General features: G+C 45.1%; 1 protein-coding gene across 1 annotated transcript in view; it reads right to left on the bottom strand.

Annotated features, from left to right (window-relative positions):
* PRPSAP2 (phosphoribosyl pyrophosphate synthetase associated protein 2) overlaps positions 1–16,072 on the bottom strand; it is a 1,165,642-nt gene that overhangs the window by 606,747 nt on the left and 542,823 nt on the right. The window contains exon 5 of the mRNA XM_044089586.1: positions 5,524–5,590. Coding sequence (XP_043945521.1) covers positions 5,524–5,590 — 67 coding nt within the window. The remainder of the gene's footprint in view (positions 1–5,523; positions 5,591–16,072) is intronic.

Genomic DNA, 16,072 nt, shown 5'->3' with positions numbered 1-16,072 from the left:
GGTTCGATTCTCGGCTGGGGTGCCTTCTGTGTGGAGTTTGCATGTTCTCCCTGTGCTCGCGTGGGTTTCCTCCGGGTACTCCAGTTTCCTCCCACATTCCAAAGACATGCATCTGGAGCATTTCTCCCCGGGCCTCCGCTGAAAACAGGCTCTATGGAACCTAGTCGGACATTCCCGGTCAACAAATGTTAAATAAATAAAAAAAAAATACATAAATAAATCTGAGCTGTCTTTGCACATCTAGAGAGAGGGAAGAATCCTTCCCCCCTTGTTCTGGAGATTAGGAAAAAGGTGGGGAAATGAATGGATTGGTTGAGAGCCACACTGGACACCACCTTGGGTTAGTTCTGAGGGATACCCTGTCTGCATGGAAGATGATGAAGGGTTCCACAGCCATGAGTGCTTGCAGCTCAGAGACTTCTGGCTGAAGTGATGGCCAGAAGGAATGCCATCTTCCAGGAGAGAATTTTTAGCTCTGCAGAAGTAGTTGGTTTGAAAGGAGGAAGGGTTAGCCTTTCCAATACAAAGTTAAAAGTCCCAAGCTGGTGTTGGTGCCCTTCTGGGTGGCCTCAAGTTGTTATAGCCCCTCTTAAGAACTGTTTGATCAAAGGATGTGTGAGAAAAGGGGCTGCTCAGTGGGAAAATTAGCAGAAATAGCACAGGCATGAATTTTTACAGAGGAGAAAGGCGCCACTGTGTAGTAAGCCAGCTAAGTAATCCAGGATGAGAGGAAGGGAGGGCTATGCCGTATTAGTTCCCTTAGCTTGGATCCAGGTGCAGAACCCATTTATCAGCATAAGACTTTCTGGTGCTAGGACATCTGGCCTCACGGATAACATCCAGAACCGGTTTACTGAGGTTGGCAGATTGGTTCAGGGTTAGGGAATAAGCCAAGCTGCCAAACTGAGTGTCTGTAATTGAGGATACATGAATTCCCCTTCCCTCTTGGTCAGGAGGTTTGGGATCTGAGGAAGATGCCATGGAAGTAGTGTGGACAGGCTGCACAGCAGAGGGTACCAGTGATGTCGGGGCTAGTCTGGAGCTATAAGAATGGTCCTTGGCTTTTCCTCCCTTATTTTGAGCAGTACCCTGAGTATGAGAGGTAGGGGAGGAAAGGCATAAACCGATGGACTGACTCAGGGGAAGGACAGGGCATCCACTTTCCAAGCCATGCAATGATGCTCCCAGGTACAGAATTTGCGAGCTGATGGTTGGTGTGGGATGCAAAGAGATCAACCTTTGGGGCTCCCCATTTCTGAGTTATTAGGGTGAAGGTACTTCTGTGGAGTTGCCACTCGTGTGGGTCCAGAAAATTTCTAATTGGTCTGCCTGAGAGTTGAGAGAGCCTGGTAGGAATTGTGCTAACAGGTGTAGTTGCATGGTAGAGGCTGTGTGCCAAAGGGTCATGGCCAGCCTGCATAGAGGGTAGGAGTAAGTCCTTACCTGCTTGATGATGTACCACATTCACAGTGGTGTCTGTTTTGATCAGGAGAGCCCTTGGAGAGAGAAGGTGCTTGAAAGCTATCAAGGCGTGTTGCACTGCCATCATCTCTTTTTGATTTATGTGCAGAGGGATTTGCTGTGGGCTCCATTGGCCCTGTATGCACCTGTTGTCCAGGTGTGCACCCCAAGTATAGTCTGATGTGTCTGTGGTGAGGGTCTGGGTGGCGGGGGTGGGGTGTGGAGAAAGGCATTCCCTTGTTGTGGGAGCATGCTGTTGCCCACTAAAGAAAATCTTTTCTGGGGCAAGGAATTATAGGTGGACGAGTTTCCAGGTCTTGAGTCTGTTGACACCAAAAGCTTTTTAGGTACTATCACTGAAGTTTCCTCATATGCAGTCTGGCATATGGAATGAGTAGTATGCAAGATGCCATGAACTCCAGAGCTTGCAGGATCTTCCTTGCAGATAGCTGGGGCCTGGTGACTAGTTGAGTGAAGTAGTCTGTCAGGAACATTTGTTTCTCTGGAGTAAGGTATGCCATCTGGGATGCTGTGTTCAGACTTGCTCCCAAATAAGATTATCCTTTGGGTGGGCACCTGTTTGGATTTCTTTTCGTTGATAGTGTACCCTAGGGAGGTTATTAGGGTCTTTACAAAGGCCAGGTGCTTGAGCAGCTTTTCCTGGCTGTCTGCCTGAATAAGGCAGTCATCTAGGTATAGGTAAATCTGAATATTTGTCTGCAAAAGGCAATGGCCGGAGCCAGGCATTTTGTGAAAACTCTGGGAGCAGTAGATAAAGCCAAAGGGAAGTGCAGAAAACTGAAAGTGTTGAGATCCTGCCCTGAAGCGGAGATACTTCCTGCATGATTCCCTGGTAGGAATGTGGAGGTAAGCCTCTTTTAGATCCAGGGTGGCTAGTCAAGCATCCTTAGAGAGCATGGGTAGCAGCTGTTGGAGGGTGAGCATTTTGAACTTTGGGATCACCAGGAAGGTGATTAGAATGGATAGATAGAGGATGGGGTGCAAGCTGCTGTCTTTTCTGGGCACCAGAAAAATCTGGAGTAGAAACCTTGGCTTATCTGTTCTTCAGGAACGTGCTCTATTGCCCTCACAGAGCAGGGAAAGGATTTGCTTTTAAGCCTCAGCCCACTGATTTGGTGGTAGATCTGGGTACTTTTTTGGGGTTGGAAGGGTGTGGAAGGAAAATTTGTATCCCTGAGACACAATGTTCAGAACCCAGTGGTCCTTGGCAATAGTGGCCCAGGTGCTTGAGTGAAAGGAGAGTTTTCCTCCTACAGGTAAGTGACGGTGGGCAGAGGGGGTGTGTGGAGGAGGTGAGGCATTATGAGTTTACCATAAGGGGGTGGCTTAAAACTCCTTTGTTTAGAAGTGGAGGTAGTCCACTGCTTAGATCTTTGCATTCCAGCCTGGGGGGGTCTGCTTCCATGGGGCCTAGGCTGGGACAGTTTACTGGGAGCAGGAAAGGAGCAGTGTTTGGAGGGACAATGCCTGCTGAACCTAGATGGCTGGACCTGCAAGAAATCCTCAACTGTTTGCACAGATTTTCTTTTTCTTCCATCTTTTTTAAGACCTCTTCTAACTTAGTGCCAAATAAGTCATCTTTGTGCAAGGTGGCATCCAACAATTTAGATTTGACATGGTCTGGCAAGGGGTGTTCCTTGAGCTATGCATGCCTTCTAATGACAGATCCAGTGACTGCTGTCCTGCAAGAAAGCTTCTAGGCTGCCAAACCCACAGTGCAAGATGCGTTTAGTTACTTGACTTGCAGAATGCATTAACTCTTGTAAATTTTTAGATTCTGCCCAAGCAGGAAAGGAAGACATTTTTTGTTTAAGGAGTTCCAAGGTATGTTGCTGAAATTTCAGCATATTTAACTGACAGTTTAGTGCCCTGATAGCAAGAGTAGCGCAGGTGTATACTTTTTTACCCCATCTGTCCAAAACACAGGAATCCCTGTCTGAGGGGGTGGGATTCTTAGCAGAGGTTGCTTTAATGCCTTTTGGCCCTTGAGAAGTGACCTCAGGGTCAGCTGCAGGATTTTTAAAAAGATTTGTTTGAGTCAGGGACTCTATAGTACCTATCTGGTTTTCTGGGGGCAGGAGGAAGGGCGTCAGGAGTCAAGCTGGATTTGAGGGAAAACATCCTCCACATCCAGGACAGGGGGGATGGCCAAAGGTCTGTGCTTTGGAAGATCTAGAATTCACCAAGTCTCTTAAGACTGAGAGTAGTCCTGACTCTCCCATTGGAAATGCTCCCTTAAAGTATGCAGGGCTTCCCCAAAGGAAAAATCCTCTGGGGAGAGGCTGAAGGAGGAATGGAATGCTCTGCATCAGAATCCTCATAAGTGGAGAGGGGTTGCGTGTCTTCATATTCAGATGCATCAGATTCATCTGACTCTTGTTCAGACAAAACTACAGGGGACAGATCTTCCTTTTAGTGGGGGTAGCTTGGCTTCCCCTGATCTGCATGATAAGGTCTTCCGCCATTTTAAGCATTTGACACTGAGGCAAGGTAGCAGGCACCCGAGAGTGGGTCGCCGTTTTCTTGGGTGTGGTTCGTACCCTGGACTTAAGCTCGGTAGTTTTAGAAAGAACAGTAGTCGCGAAAGACGACGTAGGTTTGTGTTGAGATTCAGTAGTGTGAAGGACTTCCTCGGAAGCCAGTGCCTGCTCAGTGGCTCCTGACCCATCCAAGATAGAGACGACTGCAGGATCCTTAGTCGAATAGTTTCGCAGCATACTGGACTCCGAAAGGGTCTCTGTATCGGCCTGCGAATCAACAGAAGCAGGCATCAGGGACTGCAAAAGCACCTCACTGACGACTAGCTGAATGGAAGTGTCATTGGTAGGTTTGGACCTGTGCAGTCTGTCTCTATCTTTATCTTTATGTTTTTTTCGGAAGATCTGCAGTCGGATGGCTTACCGAAGCCATATCGGAATTCGAGGACTAAACAAAAATATCTGGCTACAATAAGGGCCCAACAATGGACAGTTCTGGCATTGAACAAAGCACAGAAGTGACAACGAGGGACGTCGTGGTCTGGGCCCAAACAAGTGACACAGTAAGAGTGGAAGTCTCGGTGTGGTATTTGCTTTCCACAGGTGAGACAATTATTAACTTTTTCTGACATCGGTTAGTGCAAGAAAAAGATCCCCAATGTAGTACTTAGCTTTAGAAGACTTCAACTCAGTAGATGAAAACTCAGGTAGCGACCGACCGGCACTCATGCGAACTGCTTCAGGCTCCATGGCAAGAAAGACTGGGGTAATGGTGTCTGCTGCTTTACTTTATACTACTGATGACCTGACGTCAGTCCTCAAGTGACAGCAACCGACGCAGAAATACTAAGTCTCTGGTATTCAAATCATCTCAAGTGTCCAGATTTTTGACTCACTTTTGATCTGTTCATCATAAAATTTTAGTTTTCTAGCAATCAGTGAGGACTGAATTCACTAAATGACAGGCATTTGAATTTCAGACTTCATATCCTTCAGAAAATGCATGGTAACAAAATATTTTTTTCTAGCAACTTTCTAAGTTTATAAGAGCAAGATTTAAAATGTCCCTATTTTTGAGGCTTTCACCTCAATTTTTTGGGGGGTTTGTCCAGAATTTTTGTGCCAAGAGGTTGAGAGCCATGCTCCAGAAGAAAGGCATTTTCCAGTGCCTCACGTCATCATGTTTGGTATGTTGAGCATGTCCCACAACAGGAAACAGAGATGCTACTGAATACTTAATGACTGCATCTTAGTCAATATTTTACCACTCTAACAGAGGTCAACAACCCCTCTGCACAGACTATCTGCATACATTAATGTGGATCAAACTTTACAGTTGTTTGTGCGTTCCTTTGGTCTCTCCTGCAAGAGGGTTTGTGAATCAGACAGACTATGCAATTAAACTAACAAAAAAGTAAGTTTCCGCCTAACTGCTCCAATGTGCACAAAAAAAAAATGCAACTAACAAAGTATTAAAATAACGTTTCAGTCAAGATCCATTCTTAACGCGTACAAATTCACAAACACCGACAGTTTTGACCAGACTTGCCTAAAATATTCTTACCTTGAAACTGTCTGGATGATGAAGACATCCTTTCCTCTTACGGATTCTTGAATTTGTACTCTTGTTTCTGATTAAAAATAAAGAGAGAAACTGGACAACTTTAGTTCAAAATTATTAAAATAATTTCTAATACTGATTCATCTTTTCTGTCAAGAATACAGTACTGTGCACATTTTCTAAAGATGTTATGGTCTCAGTCTGTATGCATCTTCAGAATACAAGCAATTTATTAACACAAGGACTTCTAAGAAGTTAAGACTTGTGACATGCTACCAGATTCCAGATCAAAAAACATTTTATAGACAAAATAATCAAACCATGAAAAGCTTAAACTAGTAATTACGTTTAAAGAGCCTATAACTCTCAACATGTGACCCGTATTAAAGAAATATTAGATTGGAGAAGACAACAGAGTACAAAATTAAAAATAGCATGGCATAAACATGTAAAGATATTACAGATGAAAAGTGGAAGAAAATGGTTCTTACACCCAAACACAGAACTAAATCAATAAAATGTACAATTTTTGAAAATGAATGTTTGCATAAAAAACAAGTTATATACTTACCAGAAAAAGTAGTTCTGTTCTTACAACATTCCATCCGTGTTGCTGATCTTCATTCATTCATGACGGATGGGTCTCTTCAGTCCTCTGAACCATCTTGGCCGTTACAAGCTCGCTGCAACCAAAAAACTCTCGAGCTAAAATGCCCCTCTCTTCATTTCCTCATATTGAGTTTGCCCATAAGAAAAGAAAGCGGAGGCCATGTCTGAGCAAATGCCCCATCATGAAGCTAGGACCAAATCTGAACCTCCAGGAGTCTTTCGGAGGGGGTAGGAGGGTGGGATATAACGAATGAATGAAGAGTAACAACACAGATGGAACGTTATGGTAAGAACATAACTACTTTATCTGATGAGGTTAACCTTCATTGATTCAGGACGGATGGGACAGAATCCCTATGACTATTTCCTGGGAGGCCCTATGGAAGGATGCTCTTGAGCACCACTGAGCCAAAGGATGCTCTCCCTATGGAGACCTAAGTCCAATTTGTAATGAGTGATAAAGGTAAGAGGAGTAGCCCATGTGGCTACTACACAAATGTCATCGATGGATGTTCTGAAATGAAAAGCGACTGAAGTCGCAACTGATCTGGTTGAATTTAGTTGTTAGACGCATTTGGTTTTGTTGATTGGCAGAGACTATTTCTTTTGCCTTTTTGCCAAAGTTACTTTAGCAACAGGTTCTCAATTTGGGTCCTGAAAAAGACAAGAATATTTGGTCAGATTTTACTAGTGATTTAGTCCTATCCAAGTAGAAGTGTAACTGTCTATGCACATCCAAAAAGTGCAAACAATATTCTCCTTTATTAGAAAAATATGGGAAGAAAAATAGCAGGTCAATGGATTGATTAATACTCAACTCCGAGACAACTTTGGGTAGGAAGGATGGGTTAGTTCAAAGTGACACTCTCTCTCTGTGGAAAACAATACAAGGGGATTTTACACACAAGGCTTGTAATTCTGATATTCTTCTTGCTGAGGTAATTACTACCAAGAATAAAGTTTTCCAAGACAATAAATTCATATCACAAGTGGCAGCAGGCTCAAAGGGAGGATCAGCATCAAATTCTAAGGTTCAATCAGCTCTTTGAAGGGCAGTGTGTGCGACTCCCTTCAGAAGGTTTTACAGAGGCAGTGACATATCAAAAAGGAATCTTGGAAACCATTGTGAAAGTTTGAGATAGCTGCTAAGTGGACACGAATAGTAGAAGCTGAAGCTCCTGAATGGAGTAGATTTGATACATATTCCAAAATCGAACTAATCGAACCTGAAAAAGGGTCTAGTTCTTTTTTCTCGAGACCAAAACAGGAATCTGTTCCATTTGCTAAGATAAATTTTCCTGGTGGATGATTTATGGGAAGCCAGAAGAATCTTTCGTATAGGGGAAGATAGATTATTTTGCCTGGCAATTACTGGAAGTGGAGGAAACAAACGGTCAAGCTTGAGGCTCAATAGGTTTGGATGGCTCAACCCTTGTGGATGTGACAGTAATGCCGGAGTTGGATCCACTGCCAGTGAACAATGCGAGGCCAAAGGAAAGGGAACCAAACTTGTCGGGGTCAAGAGGGTGTAATGAGGATTACTTTACTTCTCAACCAAAGAGCTTTCTTTAGAAATTGTGGGATCAGAGAAAAGGCATAAAGTAGTCCCATGGGCCAGTCGTGTACTAGAACACCTCTCGGGGACTCCCCGGAGGAGGGGACTAGGGCAAAGAAGCTGCTGAATTTGTGGTTGGTGGGAGACGCAAATAGATCACAGCAAGGCTGACCCCAGCGGCTGAGAATCGCCACTGCTATGACAGGGTTGAGGGACCACTCATGAGGCAATAGAATGCATCTGCTCAGTTTGTCAACAATCATGTTGGAATCCCCAGGAATGTGCATTGCTATCAGAAAGCGGTTGGAAGATATCATCCATTTACAAACTCTCATGGCTTCTAGAGACAACGGGTAGGATTTGGTTCCCCCCTGTTTGGTGATCTATCAGATGACTGGCATGCTGTCCGACTGGATAGCAATTTTCCCTGACAGGAGGATAGATTGGAATACTTGCAACACCAGAAGCACCACCCTCAGTTCTAGGACACTGATATGCAAGTTGGCCTCTATGGGGGACCAAGTGCCTTGGACGGTCTTTCCCTGAAAATGCCCCATCCACCCCATCAGGGATGCATCCAGTCACTATGGTTTTGGGCTGAGAGGGTGAGAAGGGCGACTCCATAAATCCTTTTTGGACTTCATCCACCAATTCAAGTCTTGTTTGCAGTGGTTTATGTGGATCGAAAAAGACATAGGGTGTGTTAAATGGGACCACTGTGATGCCAGGAGCCACTGTAGTAGTCTCATGTGTAGTCTTGCTAGAGGAATTATAGTAATCATTGCTGTCTATGAGCCTAGTAGTTGAAGCACTGCACGAGCTGGGACTTTGTCCTGAGAGAGTATCACTTGGATTGAGATCTTAGTCTTTGGAGTCTGTGAAGCGGAAGGGTGACCAGGCAAGACAGTGTATCGTATGTCGCTCCTATGAACTCTAGATTTTGAGTAGGTACCAGTTTTGACTTTTCTTCATTTATTGAGATCCCTAAGAATCTTGCTAGCTGTAGAGTGTAGTGCAAGGCGAGAAGCAGTAGACACTTGGTAGGGGCGGTAAGGAGCCAATTGTCTAGATACAGAAACACTCAGAATCCTTGCAGTCTCAAATGAGCTGTTACCACTGCCATACATTTGGTGAACATTCTGGGGGCTGTGGAGAGACAGTGATTGGCTCCCAGCTGGATGAGGAGAAATCTCCTGGTGCGTTTGCCCATTTTTATACAATACACATCCTGGAGATCTATCAAGCACATTCAGTAGTCTTTCTCCAGAAACGGGAGGAGACACTGAAGTGTGACCATCCGGAATTTTGTCTAACTTGTTTAGGATGCAGAGGTCCAAGGTTGGCCTCCAGTCCCGTCTTTTCTGGCACTAAAAAGAACCTTGAGTAAAATACGGATTCTATCTAGTCTGGTGGGATTGTCTGGATGACTCTTTAGAAGCAGCTTTTGCATTTCCTGTGCTACTGCAACCCGTTAAATGGGTGGAACGTCGGGGATTCGCCTTTGCAGCCTTGGGTCAAGATTGAAAGGAATGTGATAACCTCTGGTAATTACTGTCTGCACCCATGAATCTGTCATTATGGAATGCCAGGCTAGGTGGTGCAGAGAAAATCGCCCCCAGACTGCTTCCAGAGGCAAGCAATCGGGCCACTCCAGCAGTGCTGGTAGGGCTGCCCAGAGAAAATCTGTGGACCAGTGGTTATGCGGATCCCCTCGGCCTCAGGGAGGGTGTCCTCCTGATGAAATCCCCCCCTCTGCTCTGGGGGAAAACTCATGTGTGTCACTAAAAGGTCCTTGGGATTTTCAACCACATCTTTCCACTTGTCCGATTCCTAGAGTAGGATCGCAGAGCAGTGGAAAAACATACGCCCACAGCAGAGAGAGCCTCGCCGTCCTTTTCACACACTGTTAATATGTCTTTAACCTTTGGGCCGAAAAGAGAGGATGCGTCAACGGGAGCGTTGATGAAAACTGAAAAAGTTCCGCAAAGTCACATAAGTGAATTCAGGTGTGACGTCTCATGACAATGCCTGCACCCACTGCTCTGGCCACCCCTTCAGTAGTATGAGAAAAAAAACACATGGATGAATTAAATATGGACTCCAGGGTGGCAAGCTGTAAGGCAACTTTGTCACGTACCTCAGACACAGCTCCTACTAAGGTTCTCGAGAGTTCTGTGATGAGGTCCCTCTAGAGACGGATAGTGTGCCAAGTAATTCAAGGACCATATGGCAAAGGTTGATAAAGCATACTCCCACTTCCCTAGTCTGTCCATTGTCCGAGACTCCCTGTTTGGAGGGTGGACAGCAGAACTCTCCTCAGCAAGCTCCTTCCTAGTGGCCAACGCCACAACCATAGCGTCTACTGCCAAGCCTTTGGACCAATGAGGGTGATCCTCTAGAAGGAAGAGTATTTTGTTCAGTCTCCGCGGGATTGGCTCAATGGTGTCAGGACACTTCCAGGCGCATTGCACGATGCGCTGGACTAATTCATCTGCAGGGCAGTCAGGGGACACCCAGGAAGTAGAGGGTCGAGCACGGAAAGCCTGCAAGAAAACAGATTCCTCAGAGGAAGGGTTGGTGAGCTTCCAGTCACCCCACTGCTTTAAGACTTCTAGTAGGTCTCCAAAGGAGACATCCTCAAGGGGAGACTGTGGGGGGCCCTTCCCCCTCATCATAATCTGTACCTTCGGTAAGGGATTCCTCAGGGGAATCCACGTGCTTCCTCCTGTACGATCTCTTATGGAGTGGCTCTTCAGTGGTGGTGGGGGGGGTATCTGAACAGGACTCCTAAGAGAGGGTGCTCTGCGTAGGGTATCTTGTGATTCTCATGCCCAATATCCTAGCATAGTGGACTGTATCAGCAGCGGACCAGAAGACATGTATATGTGGCATTTGGGCACTGAAGGAACCAGCTGTGAACCTGCTGAGGCGAGTGCCCTCTCCATAAATTGGAAGCCAGGTCTGCCCGAAGAGGGATGGGAGCCCAGAACCAGGGTCACACACCGCTCTGAAAAACCCACCCCCAGGGAAGGAGCCACGAGAGGACATGGAGCTGTCAAAGCATCTGGAACCGTAGGTGGTGCCATAGAAAAACTGGGTGCCGTACTAGGGGTCAGGGTGCCGAACGACCAGTCATGGTCTTGAGGGTGGGTCGGCTCAGACTGTGTCATAGACCACAGGGTAGTCTCAAAAACCATGGTAAGATCTACCAGTAGAATCGAAGGAGCTGGCGCCGGGATAGGTGTCGACATCAAGGGGTCCAATACCTGCAGGGAGGTTGAAGGAGGAATATACATTGGAGTCTGTGGAGAAAATTCCTTGGCTCCAGGTGGGAGGGAGGATTTAGAAGGAGTTGGGATTCCTCTGACCGCCTGGAGCTGATACACGAGTCTCACTACATCAAGCTCCGAAAGGCTCCTGGTAGAGAGGGTTGACATCCTCGACGGAAATTCAGTCCGATCAAGAAAGGAGCATAACTGTTGTCCAAGAAACAGATCGAGAGACGGGGAGTATCGGTTCCGAACTAGAGTCTCGACCTTCGGCACTGTGGTCAGAAGACCAGAAGGTTGTGTTTGGGGGGGTAGTGACCTGTATTGGAGAGATTATTTTTGGTGTCAAGAGGGTCTGTGGTACCGTGGAAGTGGTCAGTACTGTAGGTGTGGAAGTAATTATTGGTTCCGTGGACAAGGATGGCACCGTGGATGGAGTTTTAGGCTCCGGTGCAGAGACTGGTGCAGAAATCAATTTTGCCTGTTTTGGTTTTGGTTTCATATGAACCTGGGCCTTAGCGGATTTTGTTTCCACAGAATGAGAAGATGGTACTGACTGGCTCCTTTTCTTCGATTATTTTTTAGGAGGGATTGAGACCTCCACCTCAGATAAAGCCTCCGAGAAAGAGGTTTTTAGAAGACCCTTTAATATCAACTTATTGCGCTCAGCTACGGTGCAGGCACTAAAGCCCTTACAGGGCTCAAACAAAGGTTTAACTTTTAAGTGTGGTACTCCCAGGCAACATACACAGGAAAGATGCCCAGAGTTAGTCATCTTCCTGCCACATTTATCACACTGTTTGAAACCTGTTGTGCCTTTGTCTGCCACATTAGAGAGTCTAGTAGTCTACAATCCACAATATATATAGTGAAAAACAGCAAGATGAAAAATTCTGTCACAATTAGCTGTACAACATACATGCACACAAAAGGAAAAAAAGAGAAGTTTTTTTTTTTTTTTTAAGTTACCAATGATGGTAAATAAAATATACCCAAAGGGTAAAAGGGTAGGGAAAGGAGGGAATACCAATGATGGTATTAGAAACTACCACAGAGGTAAGGGAGGGGCCTGTACCAACAATGGTACGAAGAAATACCAAAATAAACGGTAAAAAGGCAAAAATAAACTCATACAGAACTATATCTAAAAGTAAACAACTAGCTAAAGAAAGGCTTAAGAGAGAAAAATCTCAAATGTTGAAATATTATTGAAAAAACACAAATCACTTAGCTGGAGAGCTGGCCTCACATGTCTTGAAACTCTACACGGCAAATGAGATCTGAGGAGATGGGCACTATGGGTATTCTTAGCTCCAGAGTTTTTTTTGGCTTGTTATAATGGCAGAGTCTGTTCCGAAAACGGAACAGAGACCCATCGGTCAAGAATGAATTAATATCAGATCGCTAGATTTTTCTAGTCTCTGAACACTGGAACAGAAGGATTGAAATCGTTGGAGCCCTCTAGTGACAGCAATGCCCCAGCTACACACAATCACCACCAAGTAAATATATGCATAACAATTCATAACCACCTTTGAAGAAAGGGCAATTTGGGGGGGGGGGTGTTGGGCAGGTTATTTCAGAGTCCACACAGAGATTAGAGAAATCTAACATTCTGGTCAGTACATACCCTGCATTTTTCTCAGGCCCTGTAAAGACACTGGACAGAAGCACAGAATACCCACTAACACACATGGCCTACTCAAGCAAGCCTTTAAAGATGACAGTGCCAAAGGAAGCACTTGCTCTAGAAAGAGTCAAGGCTGCAACGTTTAGCAAATGTAAGAGGTCCAAGTAGCTGCTGTTGTAATATCCCGAAGTGGGAGATTCTCCAGAAAGGCCACAGATGTGGTTTGAGCCCTGACAGAACATGCTTTCAAATACAACATGCATTCACAGGAAAGCACATTTGGTCAAATAAGCTTACCATAACATTTGATGTTTGAATGAGCAATGATGCAGTAGCCTTGAGTATATGGGTTATATCCTGCATAGGATACAACAGCCAACCAACTTCCAAAGCTTCAGGCACCTTCCAAGCAGTCAGCCAGCTCATGCTAAGCTGACTAAAAAGGCATGTTTCAGCATTTAGCTCTTCAGAGTTTTCATGCCAAGAAAGAAAGGGAGGCTGACCCTGAAAGGACAAAGATAGGAATAATAAATGTCCACCCCCTGGCATAAATGCAACAAAAAACAAGGGGACAGAGGAAGCATGACTACTGCAGCAGTGATCATTCAAATAACTATTGCTATGGTACTTTTAATTACACAACTCTATGTTCAAATATTGATTACTGCTACAATAGCCTTAGTTATATGGGTACATTAGGGTAGTTTACTACATTTGGAAGGTGAAGTAGAGGATTCCAGGGAGCCCCTGGAGAATGGTCCTAGCAAAGCCAAGAAGGAATCAAGCTTACAGTGCTTTGTAATATTATGTACAGAGGATGGATCAGCAGCTTCTAAACCGCTTCTAAAATGCAATCCTTTCCAAAAATCCCTATATGAAGCCAAAGCACTTACAGACAGGGCCTTGCTCTTGCCCAGAATAGTTTTTCCTGTGGTGAGTATAGCCTTAGATAACCATTTAGAAATGGTCTGTTTTGGCACAGGTTGCCCCTTTTTAGCTTCACAAGAAATTATTAAATGATACAACAATCTGAAAGATTTAGTTCTGTCAAGATAGTAACAGTCTCATTCATGGACATCCAAGGTATGAAGTATCCTTCCTCATTTTTAGGTTCAGGAAAGAAACTGATGAGATGGACAGTTTGGGATACTCTGATACCACTTTAAGTATAAAAGAATGATTAGGTCTCAAAGAAACCCTGTCTGTGGAAAATGAGATGGGTTTGACTCACCGCATGATTCTGTAACTCTGATACCCTGCTTGCGGAAGTCAGAGCAATGAGAAACAGTTTTCCATGTTAAGAAATTCCAAGTCTAACAGGTGGCTTGTTCAAACTGAGCAAATGTTATCTTCTCTAACACAATATTAAGACCTACAAGGATGGGACATAATTTTTTTGAGGTCTCATCAAAACCCCTTTCAAAAACATTTGGACATGAAAATCCATTGAGAGAGGAAGATTCATAGGTAGACATGCTGAAACGGCAGACAAATGAACCACAGAGGAGTAAAAAAGGCCACAGAATTGTAACTCTCACAAATATTGTACCACCAGAAAGCAACTAATCCTGACTGGGTGCTGGTTATATTGTTAACAAGAAAACCTTTTCCATTTACTAATTTATGCTTTTCTACTAGCAGACCTTCTTGCCTCCATCAGTACGTGCTGCATGTACTCAGTACATAGTTGCCTAAAGGGTAAGATGGCCTTCTCATCCAAGTACACAAGTTGACTGAGGCCAAGGTACAAACACTCCCGTTCTTGTGCAAGTAGAGCCAGTCTGTGAGGAAGCTTGTGATAACTTATCCTAGTCTTTCCAAGGGAAGAAAAAGTACAGTTGTGTACACATCATAAATGCAGATGTTGGAGTGTATTCACTGTTGCAGTCATCATTTGTGGGTTATCCCTGCTGGGTGGCCCGAAAACCAGACTCGAGCTTTTCCCCATCGCCAGCTGCTGTCGCATGTGGACAGACGTCAGGTCGTCAGTGGTATAAAGGAGAGCAGCCGGTGTCATTACTTCAGTTTTTGTTGCCCTAACCTGTCGGAGCCCCTTGAAGGAAATGTTTTAGAGAGCCTATGGTGGCCCAAGGCCACAAGAATGACAGTTAATCTCCAAAAAGGATAAGATTAAGGGGGAAAGAGGGAGGGGAAAATAGGACTGCAACAGTGAATACACTAACAAACATCTACATTTATGGTAAGTGTACACAACTGTACTATGTTCTTCGTGATTCGCTGTTGCAGTCATCCCTTGTGTGAGGATTCCTAAAGCTGAGGAATGGGAGGATTGAAGTATGAAATTCCTAGGATTGAGGTAGCATGCCTTGCAGGACTGCAGAGGCAAAGCCTGCCCGAGCCCTGAAGAACAGAGGCAGGTGGTAGTGTTTGGTGAAGCTGTGGACCGAGGTCCAAGTGGCAGCTTCCAGGATGTCCCTGGTGGGTACTCCTCTAAGAAAGGCAGTGGAAGTAGAGGCTGCCCTAGTGGAAATGTATTCTGATAGATTTAGGAGGAGGGTTTCCATGAAAAGTGTAGCACAACTGTATGTAGTGAGATATCCATTTTGAAATGGTCTGTTTGGAGATAGGCATCCCCTCTTTTTCTGGAACAAAGCCAACCAATAGTTGATCCATCCTCCTAATGGACTTTGTTCTGTCCAGGTAGGATCTTAACTGTCTGTGCACATCCAGTGTGTGCAGAATTCGCTCCCCTTTATTCTGAGGGTTTGGAAAAAAAGGTGGGGAGATGTATTGCCTGGTTTAGGGTCACATCTGATATTACCTTTGGCATGAATGAGGGATTTGTCCCGAGACATCCTGTCTGCATGGAAGATAATGAAGGGTTCAGTGGCCATGAGAGCTTGAAGTTTTGACACCCTCCTAGCTGAAGTAATAGCCAAGAGGAAGGCAGTCTATCAGGAAAGGTGTTTTAGGTCTGTTGATGCCGCTGGTTCTAAGGGGGGGGGGGGCAATGTCAGTTTTTCTAAGACATAGTTCAGGTCTCAGGCTGGAGTCAGTGCCCTTCTAGGGGTCATAATGGTAGAAACACCTCTGAGGAATTGCTTAACCAAAGGGTGAGAAAAGACAGACTGTTCAGCATGAAAGTGTGCTGACACAGCTGAGGCGTGGATTTTGATGGAGGAAAAGGAGAGGCCCTTGTTAAGTAGCTCTGCTAGGAAGTCCAGAATAAGTGGGAGGGATGACTGGGAGCTGCTGTGACGTTTTGATAGGCACCAGGAGTTGAATATTTTCCATTTCTCTGAATAAGATTTCCTGGTGTTGGGCCTTCTGGCTTCCTTAATGTCTAGGACCTGCTTGCTCAACTGTGGGTTATCGCCAGTCCCTGGGGGATAAGCCATACAGAAAGTTTGAGTGTGCAGGTTTGGATGTAGAATCGCCCCTCTGGCTTGTGTCAGGAAGTCTGCAGTTAACGGCAGGGGCTTGTCAGGCTGAGCAGCAAGGTGTACCAATGTTGCCTGGGCCAATCTG

The sequence above is a fragment of the Protopterus annectens genome, chromosome 12.part0, assembly GCF_019279795.1.
Source record: "Protopterus annectens isolate FY-2018-M chromosome 12.part0, PAN1.0, whole genome shotgun sequence".
NCBI classification, from domain to species: domain Eukaryota; kingdom Metazoa; phylum Chordata; order Ceratodontiformes; family Protopteridae; genus Protopterus; species Protopterus annectens.
This window is presented reverse-complemented; position numbering and strand designations above follow the sequence as displayed.